General features: G+C 41.6%; 2 protein-coding genes across 5 annotated transcripts in view; both read right to left on the bottom strand.

Annotated features, from left to right (window-relative positions):
- Positions 1-14,092, bottom strand: part of LOC118370783 (enhancer of polycomb homolog 1-like) — a 48,863-nt gene extending 34,771 nt beyond the window's left edge. The window contains exons 1-2 of one of the 2 annotated variants that reach the window (XM_035755926.2): positions 13,841-14,092; positions 12,209-12,301 (exon numbers count right to left, since the gene is read on the bottom strand). Coding sequence is in view for 1 of the 2 variants with exons in the window: in XM_035755925.2 (XP_035611818.1) it covers positions 9,815-9,967 (153 nt within the window). In the remaining variant the exon portion in view is untranslated. Of the gene's footprint in view, positions 1-9,814; positions 10,272-12,208; positions 12,302-13,840 lie in introns of those variants that run through there. The other variant, XM_035755925.2, reaches the window with a different exon arrangement.
- Positions 14,093-16,079: 1,987 nt separating this feature from the next.
- The window catches only part of LOC118370782 (integrin beta-1-like), a 30,788-nt gene continuing 26,567 nt past the window's right edge, over positions 16,080-20,300 (bottom strand). For all 3 annotated transcript variants that reach the window (XM_035755922.2, XM_035755924.2, XM_035755923.2), the window contains exons 13-15: positions 19,934-20,169; positions 19,377-19,543; positions 16,080-17,630 (exon numbers count right to left, since the gene is read on the bottom strand). In XM_035755922.2, coding sequence (XP_035611815.1) covers positions 17,565-17,630; positions 19,377-19,543; positions 19,934-20,169 — 469 coding nt within the window. In that variant the 3' untranslated portion in view covers positions 16,080-17,564. The remainder of the gene's footprint in view (positions 17,631-19,376; positions 19,544-19,933; positions 20,170-20,300) is intronic.

Genomic DNA, 20,300 nt, shown 5'->3' on the forward strand with positions numbered 1-20,300 from the left:
AATTGTTGAATCTTCAGATGTCCCCTCTTATTTCTCATGGATATTTTAATCTCCGTCACATGAATCCACTCACATGTGGGGTGCGCTTTTGGAAACTGGTGTCCCGCTAATTGCATTACGGAACAAACATCTGCGAGCAGCCTACTGCCGGGTGTGCATTACTATGCTTATGTGAAGAAATAATAGTATATGAACACTAAGCCAAACGTTCTGGTCTGCTGCATCAGCCTGCTTTTCAAAAGTGTATTTTTTACATTTCTTTTTTATATACCGGTTGTATGAATTTGGGCATCATTGTCCCACAACGGTCCCAGACAGGTCAATTGTTGTACTATGGGGGAATAGTAGATTGAATTAAGCTAGTGATTATGCTGTTAGTTACTTGTCTTGTTGGCTGAGGAAAAGTAAATGGACAGTTATTTTAACATCTTCAAAGAGTGCATCATAAATTCAGCAAGGACGAAAACCGTTGGGACCATGCTCCCACCCATACAGGACATCTACTCAAAACAGTGTCTGAGGAAGGCACACAGCATCAAGGACCCCACACACCAGCCATGAGTTCTTCTCTCCCTTATCGGTTGGTCAGACGGTATCGGAACGGGAGTTCTGATAGAAATGAGGGGTGCACGATATATCGGTAAGCGGCAAATATTAGCTACAAATTCCAATATCGGCATAGGCCCGACTGTCTAGTTTAACAGCGATGTGCAAAACCGATGTCAAAGCTACCGTGCATACCTATATAACGTCGGTAGATGACGTAATGACGCCACGAAAAATATAGCACTACACGTACAACACAGCCCAATGTATGCTGTGTGGATCGAGCAGTCAACAAGCCGAGCAGTCATTTGAAAGAGTAAGAACATTTCAGCGAGACAATGCAAAGGCAAAATCCAATAACGGCAAGATAATGGAATTCATTGCCCTTGACAATAAACAGTTCTGTCGTGGATGATGTTGGCTTTCGCCGACTGGTCGAGCACCGGTACACACTACCAAGTAGGCGCTATTTTTCAAATGTTGCCATACCGAAGTTAGACAGTATTGTTGAAACGCACATCTATGAGTTAAAGACCCCAGCCACGCCAGTCAGACTGTTCTCTCTACTACCGCATGGCAAGCGGTACCAGAGTGGCAAAGTCTAGGACAAAAAGGCTTCTCAACAGTTTTTACCCCCAAGCCATAAGACTCCTGAACAGGTAACCAAATGGTTACCCAGACTATTTGCATTGTGTGCCCCCCACCACCACCACTGCTCTTTTACGCTGCTGCAACTCCCTGTTTATCATACATGCATAGTCACTAACAATACATTCATGTACATACTACCTAAATTGGCCCGACCAACCAGTGCTCCCGCACATTGGCTAACCGGGCTATCTGCATTGTGTCCCATCACCCGCCTGCCCTCTTTTTAAACTTCTGCTAATCTCTGTTCATCATATATGCATAGTCACTTTAACGATACCTACATGTACATACAACCTCAATAAGCCTGACTAACAGGTGTCTGTATATAGCCTTGATACTCTTTTTTCAAATGTATTTTTTCTGTTGTTTTAGTTATTTTATACTTACCTACACACACACCTTTTTCCCCCGCACCATTGGTTAGAGCCTGTAAGTAAGCATTTCACCGGTTGTATTCGGTGCACGTGACAAATAAACTTGGATTTACTTGCTACGGGCGTCACTACTATTAGCTTCACAACTGACATTTGGACCAGCGATGTCAGCCCCATGAGCATGCTGAGTCTGAAAGCACAGTGGGTCTACTAGGATTTCATACTGGGGAAATCCGTATTGCATGCTCAAGAATATTGAACAAAATGGTAAAAATGGAAACAGTGACAGTGCGCACAGAGGAAGAGGCCACAGACAGCTGAAACTTCACTGCTTGACGAAATCCTGGTTGAGACTGAACGAAACAGCACAGCAAGTAAGTGAAAGAAATGGGTTTTGGTTATGTTTTACTGGTAATGGGGACATGCGTAAATCCCAACAAATTAACTTTTTGGTCAGTCAGTGTGTGTGTCCACTATTTAACTGTACTAGAATGCATAAAAAGGCTGCAATTTCTTATAAAAATCAGTTTGTGTTTTTTTGGCAAGGAAAATATCGGCTTGGACAGTATCCAGATTGTCATACCGGTCTTGTGCCATAACGGGATATGCAGTAATAAGGGACACTGACCACAACGGCCGCTGTTTTCAAACCCCACTGATGCTCTGTAATCCGAAGGTTAGCAATGCTAACAAATCCCATAGAGAATGCTAATTAAATGCTAACTAGTGCGTTGGGCTGGAGGCGAAATAAACACCTATTTAGACGAGGTGCTGGCTAGTGGAGTATAACACTTGAAAAAGAAAAAGGAGAGCCGCACACTCTAGAAGCTCAGATGCAATAATTGAGTTCCTAGAGTGCGGTTCTCCTTTTTCTTTAACTAGTGCATTGGGAACATTTTTTACAGTTTCTGGCCTAAACTATATAAGTAACAAACAAAAAAATGATACTCACAGTTTGCTGTACGCACAAAACAAATATTAACCAGCAATGCTCTTGATCCAGGAGAGGATTATCTGCTGTTACCAAGCAAATGCTCGATTTTGGTAGAAGCTTACCACTTAGCTACTAAATTAGCCTACCAAATGCACAACTTCTGAGCATTTAGTACATTTTAGACAGTTGATAGTGAAGGTATCTAGCTGGCAAACATTTAGTTGTGAATTCCATACTGTAATTAGATCACCTGGCGCATGATGCACAACAGTGAATGACTCACAAGGTCCCGGTCTCTCGTCGTTGTGTGCTTGTAAACAAAAACCACGTGACTGTGGACTACCGTAAAATGTATAATGTGACAGGTGAAATGAAGAAAGCAATGAACTTTATTTCCAAACTTATTGCACAAGTTGACTGCAGGTACTTAAATAGTTACAAATATTAAAATGTCTTAAAACAACTTCAGAAATAGTTTCAACGGTATTGAAAAAGCATTGCGGCTTTATCGAAATACCCCAGTAAACCACCCAAGCCTACTCATTATACATTACACCCCATACCCAAAAATTGGACTATAAACAGTGCCTTCCTGTGTTATACTTATGATAAAATGTTTATTATATTATTTAATTTAAGTACGTATTCTTATCGTTTATTGTGGTTGCATTGTCGAGAAGGAACCTGCAAGTAAGCATTTTGTTGGACAATGTATAAGTACCCCGTGTATACGACCAATAAAACTTGAAACGCTGCTGCATCCTCGAGTTGCATGTTCTTTTAAGATGAATTACCATCATCTGAATAGGATTTCTGGAGGGGTACTCGTCTGACAGTAGTAAAACTAACGGGCCTCTGGCTCTCAGACCTGGGCATTGTGCCATTGGCAGCCTGTCAAGATAGCAGAAGCACAGCGTGGTCCCAGATTTGTACATATAATCTCTCCGGAGTGTGTGATTATGGTTTCACTGTGCCGCTCGCCACAGCTCTACTCTGGGGTCCCTAGCAAGCTTCAACTAGGGTCCAAGCCTCTGGTCAAAAGTAGTGCACTATAAGGAATAGAGTGCCATTTGGGATGAAGCCATAGTTAGTCCCCTCCAGGATTCCACGATTGATCAACAATTCCCTGCATATACACTAAGTACACCTGCTCTTTCCATGAGAATGACCAGGTCTGATCCCTTATTAATTCCACTTCAAAAATCAGTGTAGTTAAAAGGAGAGATCGGTTTTTAATCCTTGAGACAATAGACATGGATTGTGTCTTTTCAATGATGGTGAAAGTCACATGTAAGTGTCAAGTGTAGACAACCAGAGGGTGAATGGGCAAGACAAAAGATTTAACTGCCTTTGAACGGTGTATGGAAGTAGGTGACAGGCACACCGGTTTGTGTCAAGAACTGAAACGCTGCTGGGTTTTCACACTCAACAGTTTCCAGTGTGTATCAAGAATTGTCCACCACTCAAAGGACATCCAGCAAACATGACAACTGTGGGAAGCATTGGAGTCAACATGGGCCAGCATAGCTGTGGAATGCTTTTGACAGCTAGTAGATGCCATGCCCTGACGAATTTAAGCTGTTTTGAGGGGGAAAAAGGGGCAGGGTGCAACTCAATATTAGGAAGGTGTTCCTAATGTTTGGTATACTCAGTGTAGAGTGGTGAGGTGGTGTTTACCGTGTCCAGAAGAGACTTCATCATTCATTTTCTGTATTCAGGGTTCACTCAAACATCATTTTAAGCTTTGTTTTACTGACAGTTGTAGCCGATTTTGGGATTGTATATCAATTCTCACTCAAATATAAGCATTCTGATTTATTTGTTTCAGTCTCTGAATTGTTTAATCAAACTTTGCTGCTGGCTCCTGATAGCAGGGCATAAAAAGTACAGTCAAGTCTCCTAAATTAGCCTAGTCCAAGCTTGTTTGACAACTTTGCTAGCGCTAGTTGTCAAACTTCATAAATACTACAACCTCAACTTCAAAACTCCTTTGCTAGTTCTACAATTATGTAATTCAGAAATTAACTGGAAAGAAACTTAATTATTTGTTTTATAATTCTGTTGAATGGTAATGACTGGTTTGAGATATGTCAGAAGACTACGGGGGCAAAGGATATCATGGATGTTTTTGACTTGGAACTGTGACACCAGGCAGCCTCTCCCCGCTTGGCCTGATGTGATATGTAGTGATTTTGCCAATATATATATATATATATATATATGTACCCTTAACGTTTTAAAACGTAATGTTGTATTTGTTGATTAAAATCAGACTTTATTAATATAATGAGTAATCCAGGAATGTCATGGGTTAATTGACACAAGAAAACAGCAGCTCTACAGAGCATGACTACAATGAATGGCTAAATTACTTCTGGACACAATGTGTACAGCAGAGCTCCTACTCCTCACCACACTGTTACGAGGGTTAGCAAATTTGACCAATCACCACAGTATTTCCTCTTAAAACAACCAAATCATCATAATAATACCAATAACCTTCAACATTCCATGACAATCACAGCCCTAGTTGTATATGCCAAATAAAGTGAGCTTCTCTCTAGGCTTGGGCAGTATACGGGTATTTGGAAAAAGCCACAGGATGGTTTAAGTTAAATACCTGCAGTCAACTTGTGCAATACGTTAGCATTCATTTCACCAGTCACATTATGACACGTACTGTGGTTCCCCAGAACAGGTGAGCCAGTCATGTGTTTGTAATTAGCACAACAGGAGAAAGCGAGCTGGTGAGTCTAAGTGTTCTTTATCTATCAGCGAGTGTCTGTTATGCAGCTCACATGAGGTGATGAAGTCACACCTGTATGCAATTCACTACTAAATGTTTGCCAACAGATATCTTATGACTTTCTGCCCGAAGTCAAAGAGCTCTGGATGAGTTCTGGTCCTTCTGTAGCTCAGTTGGTAGAGCATGGCGCTTGTAACGCCAGGGTAGTGGGTTCGATTCCCGGGACCACCCATACGTAGAATGTATGCACACATGACTGTAAGTCGCTTTGGATAAAAGCGTCAGCTAAATGGCATATATTTATTTATTATTTATATTTATCTGTACAGTTGCCATTTTGCCCCCTGTGTTTCCTATAGTTGTTTCCCCTTCTCTGTTCTTCTCCCATCTGCTCCATGTACACATCATGCTCTTCTTTCAGAAATGCATGTGTCACAACTTTGTTTATTTGCACAATTTCCCTTGTAAAATGTCCACTCACCGAAAATAACATTCGGTAGCTACTAACTATGCTTATATAACTTTATGAGCATGATTTAGGTGTCTACTCCTGCATTTTTGTGACCCTTGTGTGCCATGCCGGTAATACCATAAATCCCAGGATGAGAGAAGGACGATATGAAAATCTAGATTCCGCCCAAACCTACTTCTCTCTAGTTGCAAAGGGTTGGCGGTAGCGTAGGTGAAGAGGAACAGAACCCTTCCCATACAAAGCAACGAACACCATCTCTGCTGCCCAACCCAGAATATTAGTAAATCCTACATGGACAGAGTCACCTGCAGGTTTGCCTTGGCTGCAGCACACAGAGGCTAAATCGATGCCTTAAATCCACACTACAGAAACCTTTCGCTACATCCCGATTCTCCACCCTTCTACCAAAGACTGCAATTGCACACTCTCAGTCATGATATCTTCCTCCAGCCAATTGGTACTACATTAAATACATGACTGGGAGTGTAGACTTTGGGAAAAGTGTGGAGAATCGTGATGCAACCTTACTCTTCACAAGAGCTGAATAGTGCACTTCCCAGCAAGTTTGTTCCTACATTACAATAGATATGTGGTTTGCATAGAAATCAATAGACTGTTAGCCTTCTCCAAGGCTTGCTGAGAAAATTATTGTTGACAACCAATTACATTTTTCATTTTCAGTACTCTGGAATCGGCTTCAAAGGCCAGCTCCAATATAGGCTATGCAGCTTCTAGACACTTCAGTATTTTCAGTTTCCATTGCATTCATTCAAAGCCTTGAGGGGCTTGTAAGGACATGTCCGAAACGTCGGTGACTACTAAGCATTTTTTTTTTTACCTTCTGTTTTAGGCTGGATTTGTCAATGCGTCGTTCATATATGCATAATCTTTGATCAGAATTACTGTTTTACCTCCACCACAAAATCCCTAGTTTGAAAGCAACCATTTTTCTGGAAGCTGTGCTGCACCATGTTCCCCCATGTGTGCCAGTCTCCTAACAATTGGAGTTCAACCAATGAGCTTCAGCCCCTGGCCATATGAGTGACAGCTAGCAAGATGCACCCACCACAGCATAGCGAGAGCAATGATGTGGTGCACATATTTTACATAGTAGGTAGCCTAGTGGTTAAGTGTGTTGGGCCAGTAACCCAAAAATCTGCCGTTTAGCCCTTGGGCAAGGCAGTTAACCCTCAACAACAACTACTCCCTGGGAGCTGATGACATGGATGACGATTAAGGCAACCCTCACAACTCTGACTCAGAGGGGTTGCGTTAGATGCAGAAGACACATTTCAGTTGAATGCGTTCAGTTGTGTAACTGGCTAGGTATCCCCCTTTCCACCTAGCATTCCATTTTCAGGGACCACTTTTGGCTTGTGAGCACTACTTTAAAATCTACTGGCTAAAAAGAATACATTTTATCAAAACACTCCCTTTATATAGGCTACTTCCCTAGCGATGGCAATGGGCTAGCAGAGGATAAACTGACTGAACCATCCGTCTCTTCCTCCAGACCACAACAGTCTATCTAGAAATAGGCGATCCCTTAAAATGTGTGTTGATTGCTGTCAGGTCTGCTCTGGGGGCCCACGGCTGCTCCTCTTGTCCTTCTGCCTACCAGGCAGCTACAGTTCCAGCCGTTGTAAATGTCACTTAACATGGCCTGCCACAGGGGGCAAGGACTGAATGACAGGGCCACGGAGAATCAGAACATCTGGAGAGTAGAATTCATAACTTGACTACTGTTAGACTCTGGATGAGTACAAAAAATAAAATGGGCCCCGGTGAAAATTAGTGCACTGTATAGGGTGCCATTTGGGATACACACAGAGCATGTGAGACTAAGAAGTGGTCTACACAGCTACTTCTATAAATTGTTTCCTGAAACCATCTGGGGACATATATAATGCACGCCTCAGTGTAGGAGTGCTGATCTAGCGGCAGGTCCCTTTCAGTCCAAGTAATCTTATTCATTGTGATCTACAAGGAAAAACTCATCCCAAATCAGCCTTTCTACCCTTGAGACTCTTGATAAATACAGCCCCTGTGCTAATCTCACCAAGGCTCAACACCTCTGAGGGGAAGATGAAATGTCGCTGAATCCCAAAGTGCAGCCATTTCCCCTATATAGTGTAGTACTTCTGACCAGAGCCCTATGGGCCTTGGCCAAAAGAAGTGCACTACATAGGGAGTAAGTTGCTATTTGTGGCAAAAACCATCTGGCTCTCTCAAAGGATAACAGGTCATATAGATAGTCACGCATTTGTGGTGAAACCATTTATCACCTGATTTCAGCTGTATCACAGCAGAGATTTGTCAGGTAGGATAGATAGCCCATCACGCAACACATTACAGGTGAATGCGGTCACAGCAGTGAGAAACTGGTCGACTGCCAACATGTGTGTTCAAGGAAAACTGGCACTCAGACAAAACATATCCCTCCAATTCCCTCTGCATCATGTCTCAGACATTGACCCAGTGACAGTGAGTTCACCCAACAAACACTGGCTGTGTGGACTGACACAGTTAACCGTTATAAAAAGTTGAGCAGCCAGGTTGAAAAATAAGTCTAATGAGCAATCAATTGGAATAAGGCACACGCATAGCGCAAGCTTGAACGTGGATTCCCCCACCCAAAACATCCATTAAAAACTACTCTGTGACATAAGGTGGATACCATGCTTATCTCATTTCCCATGCCAGTCACTGAGAAGCTGTCTGGCAACAGACAGCTCCCATTTGACAGGGTGCTCAGAATACTGCATAAATAAACAGACCACTCCAACCAACTGTTATGTGCCTCTATTATGCAACACAGTACATAAGACTGGAGTGGAGGCATCTTTGTGAAGAGGCCCACTGCTGGGACTCCTGCTGTGAGCCTCAGAGCATTAAGATACATTGTGTCACAGAGGAATGTCAAGAAGACATGTCCTGATGTCCTGGCCTAGCCATTAATAAATCAACACATTCAAGTCGAAATGTGCAATTAAAGTAGTCCTCCAGCGATAAAATAAAAAAAATGTTTTAAATAAAACTTCAGTTGAAGTGCGATATCCCATGTATAAATACAGTAAAGTACACAAAGGGTGAAATAAAGAAAGGGTATTTTTGACAACTGGTCTGCAGGGAACATCTTACCTTAGGTAGGTAGGCAATCACTAGAAACAGGTTTCAACTGAAGCATGGCATGCATAAAATATGGAAACAATATTTATTTTTTTAACTAATAAAACTACATAGCTGGCTATACAAGTTAGTGCACTGAAATGTAAACACAGACCGGTCCAAGAAACATGACAGCGGATAACCAAAAACAGAGGCTACATGTCATATTGACAGGTACAAACGTCCACGTCATAACAAGGCCACGTGCCTAGCCAACACTTGCTGGGACTTGAATCCTTGAGCGTGAAGCCAAATATGAACCTAGAGGTAGGTGCCCAGCAAAATACAAATTGTATATCGCCAACCATATGCTTATTGAAAGTAAAGCAAAACAGTGCAGCCATGAGTGATTGCTCTCATGCATTCGTTGTCGCGCTAATTTATAATAATTCAACAGATCACCCCGTGAGTCAATGCATAGGCTATTTGGAGCGCACAGTTATGGTTGAAACTAAAAAGGACAGACGATTCACGCAAGGCACAAAGTTTTCACCCCCCCCACCCCAGTATCGCCATCATCCCACAGGCACAGTTGGAGGACATAAACAATTTCCGATATTTAGCTCCCCCTTGCACCGGTCCTTTGCCATTACGCCAACACAAGGCCCATCCCAAAGACAGAACAAAATGTCGGATTGACGGGAGTCACGTGATTCCTTTGTACTTTGAAAATCATCTCAAGCGAAAACAAACAGCTAAAACCAGAATATAGTACAATAAATAGAACTAATAACTCGTAGTGATTTGTAAAGTGTATTAGTGTATTATTAGCATGGTATCTACATCACTTTTTCGTCGTCTTTTTGAAAATACAATTGGCAGCCATTTTGTGCAAACTTGCGCAGAAAAAAAGAGTAACACCTCTCAAAATATAAAAATAAGTTAACGTGTTTCTTCTCAGAATTTCGAACTATAAAACATACCGATTCCTCTTCTTTTTCCATCCCCGTCGGCATCTGCGGCACTGCCCGGTTAATAGATGCATATTCGTGCAGGTCTGGTAAATCCTCACATCGGAAGACGGGTAGTGGCTTGGACGCGTCCAGCGCCCGTGCACGAAACGACAATTTACTCATTTTTTATAATTCGAGATGCAACATAAATCTATCCGATCTCCTAAAATTCACAACGGTCTCTTGTTGCGCTTTCATGGATGACTGTTGTTTTTCAGAAATCTACGGTTCGACTGGTTGAAAGCTATATTTAGGGCGTCGAACGGAGCCGGGAAGGCCCGGATCTTGGTCGCTCTCTTTCGGTCTATTTTTTCAGAGGCTTCGCTGTCTATCGGTGGTTGAGTACGCCATGGCCAACATGGCGGACATTAAAAACTCTTTATAACGCTCCGTTCGCACAGAGCAGCCCAACCCACCGATCATCGAACAGCCATTCCCACACGGTTCCGAGCGCGTGCGCGACGGTGGGGGTGGGGCGAAGCGCCCCCACAGTGCCCCAAAAGTAAACAAGTAAACAATTTGGAGAACTAGTTAGATTCAGGTTACATTTGGGATTGCAATAACAAAGGGGCATTGACACTACAGAATATTTTGCTGCATGTCCCTAATTGATTGCAAACTAAATAGCCTACATTTGCCAATTCATCATCAGTGACTAAATCATTCTGAATTGTCACAGTAACATTCTATTTATTTCAACCTTTATTTAACCAAGGAGGCCAGTTGAGAACAAGTTCTCATTTACAACTGCAACCTGGCCAAGATAAAGCAAAGCAACAAAAACAACAGAGTTCACATGGGATAAACAAACTCACAGTCAATAACACAATAGAAAAATCTATATACAGTGTGTGCAAATAAGGTAAGAGTGTACCTGGTGTATTATCATGCACATTTTTCTCCTGCTTCTGTTTTACGTGTGATTTGTACATTTAGAGGGGGTTTGCTGTATCTTGCTGATGCAGTGATAACACACCTAGATCCTATATAAAATGTATAATAAAATAAAACCTTTGAGATGAAACATGAACAAGTTTTTTTTAAATAATTATATTATAAATTTAAAATAAACCATCACTAAATAGTGATCATTCACTAAATAGTGACTAAATTACCAGTAAGGTAAAAACTGAAAAGCTTCCAAAAGTATTTTCAAAGTTAAAAAATGTCACCTTCTTGTGATCAATCCTACAACAGTGGCCCTCTCCAACAGAACTATGTGGGTTCAAATTTTAATATTTGGAAAAATTAAGAATCTCAAAATAAAGGGTTCTGGTACCTTGAATAAGTAAGCCTTTCCAAGCCAGAGGCTCCTGCCCTATGGACCAATCTCCAGTTTCTTTAATGTAAGCCCAATATTGAACTAAAGGAGCCTAACCTTACTCCTTAGTCCAAGGACCTTACATGTTCTGTTTGGCTCTAGAAGCCAAAACAGCCAATACTCCCATCTAACGTCAATCAATTCTTAATAACGGTATCATTCTAGAAACATAAATCTCTTTCATATTTCAAAATAACTTCACTGTACTGTACACTGTTTTAACTCAGTTGCAGCCGACAGTATTTTTCAATGACAACACGTTTATGGCGTCCGTCTTCCGTTTACACACTGGTCTTCAGAGGCGCAGACAGCTAATTATCCCTAGTCCACTGACTTCTGTCTGTTTCCGTAAACAAGTGCTGTAACATGGAAATATGACTGTGTGGGAACCCTAACCCTATAAAAAAGGTGTGTATCAGGGCCTCCCGAGTGGCGCAGCAGCCTAAGGCACTGCATCACAGTGCTAGAGGTGTCACTACAGACACGGGTTCGATCCCGGGCTGTATCACGACCACAATTAGCTCAGCGTCGTCTGGCTTAGGGGAGGGTCTGGCCCGGGTGGGGCTTTACTTGGCTAATCGCGCTCTAGTGACTACTTGTGGCGGGCCGGATGCCGATGTTGTTAAGAAGCGCGGTTTGGCGAGTCATGTTTCAGGGGACGCCTGACTCGACCTTCGCCTCCAGAGTCCATTGGGGAGCTACAACAATGAGACAATATCGAAGGGGGAGATTTTAAAAATGTATATTATTAAACAGTGTTTTGTGAAATGTATTTCTCTGACGCTTCCAAAACTGTACCGCATGCGTGTTAATGTTCAGACCGAGCGTACGGCTCTTAACAAAAAACTCCCTTGTACAGAAGATGCCTTCCTCCAAATGACCCGCGTGTAATTTAATGGATCTGAGAGTCATGATCACAGTGTACTGCTGGAAAGTATGCTAGTCTGTCACAGGGCCTTAACCCTATAACTCCTTAATGCTGAATGGCAAGCAGAGGCATCTGGTGCTAAAGCCCATATTATAAAAACATTATCTGGGCTTACCTATAGTAATGGCAGACATCGGGTCTAGCCAGGATCCAAGAGCTGTAGATTCCACCCTGGGTAATCCATTTCAAAAGACAGCATTATTGGGATCTGAATGGGAATAAAAAACACATATGAGTTATAATTTCTTTGAGTGTTGGTAATTATAGGGGTCATCATGTTGGTAGGATGGGACTGGGACAGCGATTCCAATTGCAAAGAGCAACTTAAATCAAAATGTGCCTCAGAGTAGGAGTGCTGATCAAGACTCAGTCCCCCCGTCCATGTCATCTTATTCATCATGATCAAAAAAGGCTAAACTGATCCTGAAATCATCCCTCCTTCACCAACATCATTTAATACAGGCCCAGGACAAGTATAGTGTTTTGTCTCTGACATGCAGGGGCCAGGGCTAGGGGTAGCTTGAGCAAGCCACTCCACAGGTGTATTATGTTAATTACCATCATTCCAAACGACTTGGCATTGGTCATCACAGATTCCTTCAGTCGAATTTCAACTACTAAGGGTGCGTTGGTAAATTCACTCTGGCTATCTACTCCAATTTCAGACGAGTGTGCCAGAGCTCAGAATAACCAAGGAATTTACAAATGCTCAACATACAGCAGGTGTCAATAAAATTCTGCAAAAGCGCATAATTAAATTGTCAGCAGCAAAATTAGTCACCAATGCTCTGGATAACAAAAACCAGGAGGCTGCTGAGGGTAGGACAGCTCATAATGGCTGGAATAGTCAATGGAATTGTCAAAGACATGGTTTCCATGTGGTTGATCCCACTCCATTGACTCCATTCCAGCCATGATTGTAAGCAGTCCTCCCCTCAGCAACCTCCACTGATAAAAACAGCCTAACCAGCACTGCTAGGGCGAGATGTTCTCATTTGTGTCTGGAAGTAGCTAGCCAACTAGCCTGGGTGCTTGACTGCTGTTGTGAGGTCAGAACGCTCGGATCAACCCTACTCCTCAGTCTGACCTTCCAGTGTGTGCGCTCTGAATTTACGAACGCCTAGAGCGCATTCTGGCACTGCAGATTGAATTTACAAACACACCCTAAATCTGAATGTGTGCAGTTCCTTTTTAGATCACTGGTAGTTGGCTGGCAGTGTTTAGCTATCAAATGCATTCCTTGATGGCATTAACGTAAACTAGTTAGCTATAACGTGACATTCACATTAACGTTAGTGGTTATAAAACGTATTAGCCAATTTACAACGGTATTGCCCAGTTGATACATCAGATTTTAGTATGACACTTTCTGGAAATGACCGCAACGTTAGCTGGTTGACCTTTTTTTCCACACAATATAAAAAAAACACTTTGTTTTCCATTTCGCACGTCAGAACGAACAACCTTTGAAAACCAATGACAAGTTACAACACAATCGCAAGCCAAAACAATAGAACACAGTTGTACTTAGCAAGACAAAAACAATGACGTCAGCTAACAATGAAGCTGTCTCGCGACTATAACGTTAGCCAACCACCGATGTCACGTCGATCAGCAAGCCAACTTGCCATTCGATTAAATTGTAATAACTGTAACTGTCTAGCTACCCATCTTGCAAACAAACCGATTTTCACGAGACAGTTTCGATCAGTAAATTGATGAAGTCAAAGATATCAGAAAAACGTACCATTACATTTACTCCAGGATGGGTGAGAACATTTCTGATGATCATGAGATTGAATCCCCAAATGGCCAGACGGCATAAGTGAAACGTAGCAAACAGTATCGTCAAAAAATCTCAATGGAGTTGTTTTCGGATTTTCGTATCGGAAAGCCTACGCCGAACTAATCCGTTGTTGAAATCAGGAAATTACAAGGTTAATTTTAAAGAAGATTAGCTAGCTATCAAAACTAGCTGGCTAACGAATAGGAGAAGATAACTGTCTTGTTGGGGGTTAACAACTTTGCAACAAAAGACGCATCCTGATTGGCCGGCGGCTAGCACCAATCACCTGTAGAGCGCGCTGTGTTGATGAGCTCAAATCCCAAAAGGAGAACGTTCCATCTGTTGTAGCTACATAGTATAGTGAACATGAGTCCTCTATCTAGGTGATTGATTACCTTGGGAATGGACTACCTAACGGACACATAAATAATAGACGCATAGAAAAGCAGTCTTTTTCAATTGCAGTGCTGCCTGCTGGTGCCTGACTTCATTCAGGTTCGGGATAGGGAGAGGTCAATCTGTACAAAACTTACCTTTTCACATAAATCAGTGAATATACCTGGGATTTACATTTTATGTGATGGAACTATTTAAAAAAAAAAAATTCAACCAGGAAGACCCTTTGAGGTCAGACCTCTTTCACAATGTAGACATTTTCCTAACACTTTCAACCAAAACTAATTTAAACTATTGGGCATTCTCCCAACCGACATTGGAGTGCAGGTCCCTCAAACCCATTTAATAGAACGCTGTGCCTCCAACTCAATTGTATCCTGTGGAATGCCCTTGTTCCCCTCCCTGGCTGCAGTGGCAATGTTGCTGCCACACAACTCAAGCATCCAGTGGTGTAAAAAGTATCCAATTATCACACTTGAGTAAAAGTAAAGATACCTTACCAGAAAATGACTCAAGTGAAAGTCACCCAGTAAAATTCTTGAAAGTCTAAAAGTATTCAGTTTTAAATATACTAACAGTTGAAGTTGGAAGTCTACATACACCTTAGCCAAGTACATTTAAACTCAGTTTTCACAATTCCTGACATTGAATCCTAGTAAAAAAAATCCCTGTCTTGGGTCAGTTAGGATCACCACTTTATTTTAAGAACGTGAAATGTCAGAATAATAGTAGAGAGGATTTATTTCAGCTTTTATTTCATCACATTCCCAGTGGGTCAGAAGTTTACATACACTCAATTAGTATTTGGTAGCATTGCCTTTAAATTGTTTAACTTGGGTAAAACATTTTGGTTAGCCTTCCACAAGCTTCCCACAATAAGTTGGGTGAATTTTGTGCAATTCCTTCTGACAGAGCTGGTGTAACCGAGTCAGGTTTGTACGCCTCCTTGCGCGCACACTTTTTCAGTTCTGCTCACAAATATTCTATATGATTGAGGTCAGGGATTTGTGATGGCCACTCCAATACCTTGGCTTTGTTGTCCTTAAGCCGTTTTGCCACAACTTTGGAAGTATGCTTGGGGTCATTGTCCATTTGGAAGACCCATTTGCAACCAAGCTTTAACTTCCTGACTGATGTCTTGAGATGTTGCTTCAATATATCAACGTCATTTTCCTCCCTCATGATCTCATTTATTTGGAAGTGTACCAGACCCTCCTGCAGCAATGCACCCCCACAACATGATGCTGCCACCCCCGTGCTTCTTGGTTGGGATGGCAAGCCTGCCCCTTTTTCCTCCCAACATAACGATGGTCATTATGGCCAAACAGTTCTATTTTTGTTTCATCAGACCAGAGGACATTTCACCAAAAAGTACGATATTTGTCCCCATGTGCAGTTGCAAACCGTAGTCTGGCTTTTTTAAATGATGGTTTTGGAGCAGGTCAAGACCCTTGTGAGGACGACAAGCACGCAGATGAGCTTCCCTGAGACGTTTTCTGACCGTTTGTGCAGAAATTATTTGGTTGTGCAAACCCAGTTTCACCAGCTGCCCGGGTGGCTGGTCTCAGACGATCCCGCAGGTGAAGAAGTTGGATGTGGAGGTCCTGGGCTGGCGTGGTTACACGTGGCCTTTTATTGTTCCCAGCACAAGGTTCACCTGTGTAATGATCGTGCTGTTTAATCAGCTTCTTAATATGCCACACCTGTCAGGTGGATAGATTATCTTGGAAAAGGAGAAATGCTCACTAATAGGGATGTAACAAATTTGTGCACATTTCAAAGAAATACGCTTTTTGTGAGTATGGAACATTTCAGGGATCTTTTATTTCAGCTCATGAAACATGGGACCAACACTTTACACGTAGCATTAATATTTTAGTTTAGTATAGTTCATCGATCAATAAGAAAGAGTTCCAATCCTCTCTTCCTTTCCCCACTTTGACCACTCCCAGACAATAACAATTCTTGCTTGAGAAATTGCTCTTCGCTAAGAAGCTATTTGTTTGTTTTTGATCATTTTAATTGAAAACAATCACTTAATTGTTACCCAGAAATGATTGGATATTGAGATAAAAACAGCTGCATTGGACCTTTAACTGTAGAAAACATGTGGGTAGCACAAGATGGGCAGTGAGTAGAAAGCTGGATTCCCTGAACATTGTAACATTGGATACATTCCACTGGATTCTCTCTAACAGTAAGATAAAGCAAGGACACATTAAACAATCATTAACACACACACATGCAGCATGTAGCAATGTTAGGGTAATTTGTATTGGAACTTTATTTAAGAAATAAAGTATTGCAAAATGTGAAATAAAAGATGATTAAAAATACCCTTTAAAAACAAAGAGCACGGCGTGTTCTTACAACTAAGTGGGATGTTTGAAATTTTACAAAGATCTGACTGACGTCATTCCCATAACACTGATGTTTATAACTGAAATGTAATTACAATTATTCAATGGAAGACGAGTTTGATCAAACCATCAACCATCATTAGAAAAGGATTAAGGTGAGAATGATTTGACAGCAAAAAAGAAAGCTGGGGCTTTAGGTCAATTAAAAAAACATTCAGAACCCCATTCAGAATTACATTTCTGTAACTGAAACAAAACACTTAAAACGAGAAGGCAGTGAGTTATGTCATATTTGGCATTGCTATTAATGAGGAGTTTAATAGGGACCTGAGTCTTCTTTAAAACAAAAAAATGTAAACCTGAAACCCATAATACCACTACTGTACTTGATGTCATTTAATTTATAAAGATTCACAAATATCGTGACAAACCCCAAAAATGATTAAACTGATTGTTCAGGTTGAAGAAAGTCATTGAAAAGAAACATACCTTTGCTTCCAGACCTTTTCTGTCACTAAAATATGGCTTAGACAGAATCCATTGCCTACAAACTGTACACATAACAATTTATTACTGTCCCATCGCTACATATCTTGTCCAATATCGACATCCAATTTCACCCTCAAAACAGAAAGAATGACTCCACGGTTCTTTGAAAGGCACAACCACACCTTCAATGACCCTACCAATCCAGGGGCAAAACATCAGTTTTAAAGGATTCTCTCAAGTTCCACAAACAAGTTAAAACCCAAGTTTATACATACTGTACAATTCAAACAATGCATAGAAAAAGCAGTTAGTAAAACATACTGAAATAGTGGCTAAATGCCCTGCTATTATTTGGCAACTAAAAAAACAAAGTGAACATACAAACACCCCTCCTTCCATGTTCTTTTGCATACAGTGTTGTAATGACAGAGGAAGCTCCATCATTTGCCCTCGTATTTTGGATTGAAAACAGTTGTTACGGCACTCTTGTAGATGGGATTCACTCCCTGCAAAAGACAAGTAAAGAGAGAGAGTGAGGCAAATACTATGTCTTTGTCCCAAATGTCCCAATATAGTGCTATACCTTTGACCAGAGCCCATAGGGGAATGAACAGGGTGCCATTTGGAATGTAGCCCAAAAAGAGAATAATCAGGTTGGAGCCACTTCACAAATCACAGTTTGTTTCAAATTAAATCGATCCAGAGCAGCCGCTCCATGGTTTGGACAATAATATTTTCAACATTTTCTGAACAAAGCAGTCACATGTCCAATAATATAGCATGTTAATGGCACACACAACATGCAGTGAAATACATGTTAAACCTTAACTCATTTAATAGATGTGGTCGTCTTTTTTTTCTCTTTATGTTTTAGTCAAAGTTAATTTCTTAGACAAATGTGTTGTTCAATTTGCCTCAGTACCATAAACCTTAAACTCACTGCTGAAATGAGAAAATGGTTTTCTTACAGCTTTTGTCTTGAAGAAGAGAATGAACATATGAGCTGAAAACGGGGGGTGGAAAACACTCCAAAGGGAAAGTAAAGTACATGCAGGAAGAAGGGAAAAGAAAGATGGGCAACACAAAATGAGCCTTATAGGACCACGACTTTACTCCCATAGCTTGGGTTCTGGAACGTATTAATAGGGCCCTTGTATATAGGATTCTCTTGCTATGGTCGATAATGAGACAAACAGGGGTTCGAGAAAAGAAAGACAAGAAAGAGCATGAAAAGAAGGTGAAGCAGTAAAAGATGACAGGATGGAGGGATGGTTTCAAGCAAAGCAGAAAGGCTTAGCCACCATTACCAGGAACTGGTATAAAGTAGAAGCCGCACAATTTGAAGAATGGCAAAGTATAATCCAATAAATGTTTAATATGGAAACTTGACAAATGCCTAAAGACTCCAAAAACCAGTATTTGAAAGTAACTGGGAGAAATGGATATCATTCACAAACCAGGAAGACTTGATTAACTAATATCTTGTTAACAATACAACATCACAACTCTGTTTCGTTCTTTATCAAATTCTGTTTGTTTTAATTTATTCTTTAGTAAAAACAAATGTTTGTTTGTTTTTCTACTGTTTTTACTAAAAAAAGTAAAATAAAATCCAAGTTGAAGTATTTAACCTACTAAATAGTGTACATACAGAATACAAACATATCCAACCAAAATGGTATAGCAAAAGCCATGCTCTTGAGATTGAGATTATGTCCCAAATAGCACCCTATTCCAATTATAGTGCACTTCCACAATTTTTGACCAAGGCCCACAAGGCTCTGTTCAAAAGTAGTGCACTCTATAGGGAATAGTGTGCCATTTGGCCCTAGACCAGAGGCTATAGTCTCTCTTAGCACACAAGTGCACTGTCATTATACTATGAACATGGAATACTGTTGCTATGACTTCAGAGCACACTGAGCAGCTAGATTGAGCTTCTTTTGGTAACATCAGCTTTATTACCTATTATGGACATGTAGTACTGATGAGTGGACAGATGGTGGCAGCACTGCCACCCTAGCCTAGCCTAGCCAGGGAAAGGCCCATAGAGGTAGAGGTGAATAAAGTCTGTCTCAGCCTGAGCAGCATGCCAGGGCCATGTTTCTGTGCTGCAGTTGTTGGCACAGAACATAAATAAAGGGGAGATTGAGCCAAAGAGATAACAAGGCACACATAAAAACCATCCAAAGGCACTGATATCAATTATTTTTATTTTCTGAAAGCAAGTTTGTTGGTGTGATCCGCCTTACCGTGTCCCACTTCGCGTTCATTTTCTCCTTCTCGAACTTGGCAAATTCCCTGCGGTCGTGGATGATCATGAGCAGCTTCCAGATGAGAAGGAGGGCCAGGCCGATCAGCACGATGCCCGCCACCACGCCAGCCACAATGGGGATAATGTCAGGACCCGCTGGGCACTCTGGAGCACAAAAGGGCACACACACACACACACACACACACACACACACACACACACACACACACACACACACACACACACACACACACACATATGTAGAGTCAATGGCAACATTCTGCATTTACAGATAATCACATACAATGGACATGGGCCTACACTGTGTGTGTGGTCCCTAATGGCATCTTATTCCCTTTGTAGTGCACAACTTCCTTTTGTAGTACACTACTTTTGACCAGAGACCACAGGGCCCTAGTCAAAAGGTTTGATTAGTGACACAGCCTGTAAAATGCTATACAGACATCGAGCCATTAGGCCAGGCTATTCTTAAAATGGATAATCAAATATTTGTATTTCTTTCAGAGAGTTGAGCAGCAACATCCGTCCACTCACCCAGAGTGTCGACCACGTAGACTTCTCTCTCTGTGTGGTTCCTGACGGCGTAGGTGTAGTAGAACCAGCAGTCGTTGGCGTCCCTCTCCTTACAGTGGGATAGGGGGTAGGACTGGTCGGCTGGCTGGGGTAGCTTGTCCCGGTCCTTCACTCTGATCAGGTTGAAGTAGCTGCAGTCCCTCTCACACGTGTCCTTCTTCTCTCCTGTGTCAAAAGCCCGGCACTGAACACAGTCCCTGTAGAGGACAATCATCAATAAAACAAACGTCATTGTCCCAGAGCTAAATTTGGTCTGTAACCAGGGGTAACATGATAAAAGTCCATACAAAATACCTAAAAACAGATCGCACAAACAAACTAAAAGACT

This window comes from Oncorhynchus keta, chromosome 15 (assembly GCF_023373465.1).
Source record: "Oncorhynchus keta strain PuntledgeMale-10-30-2019 chromosome 15, Oket_V2, whole genome shotgun sequence".
Classification (NCBI taxonomy): domain Eukaryota; kingdom Metazoa; phylum Chordata; class Actinopteri; order Salmoniformes; family Salmonidae; genus Oncorhynchus; species Oncorhynchus keta.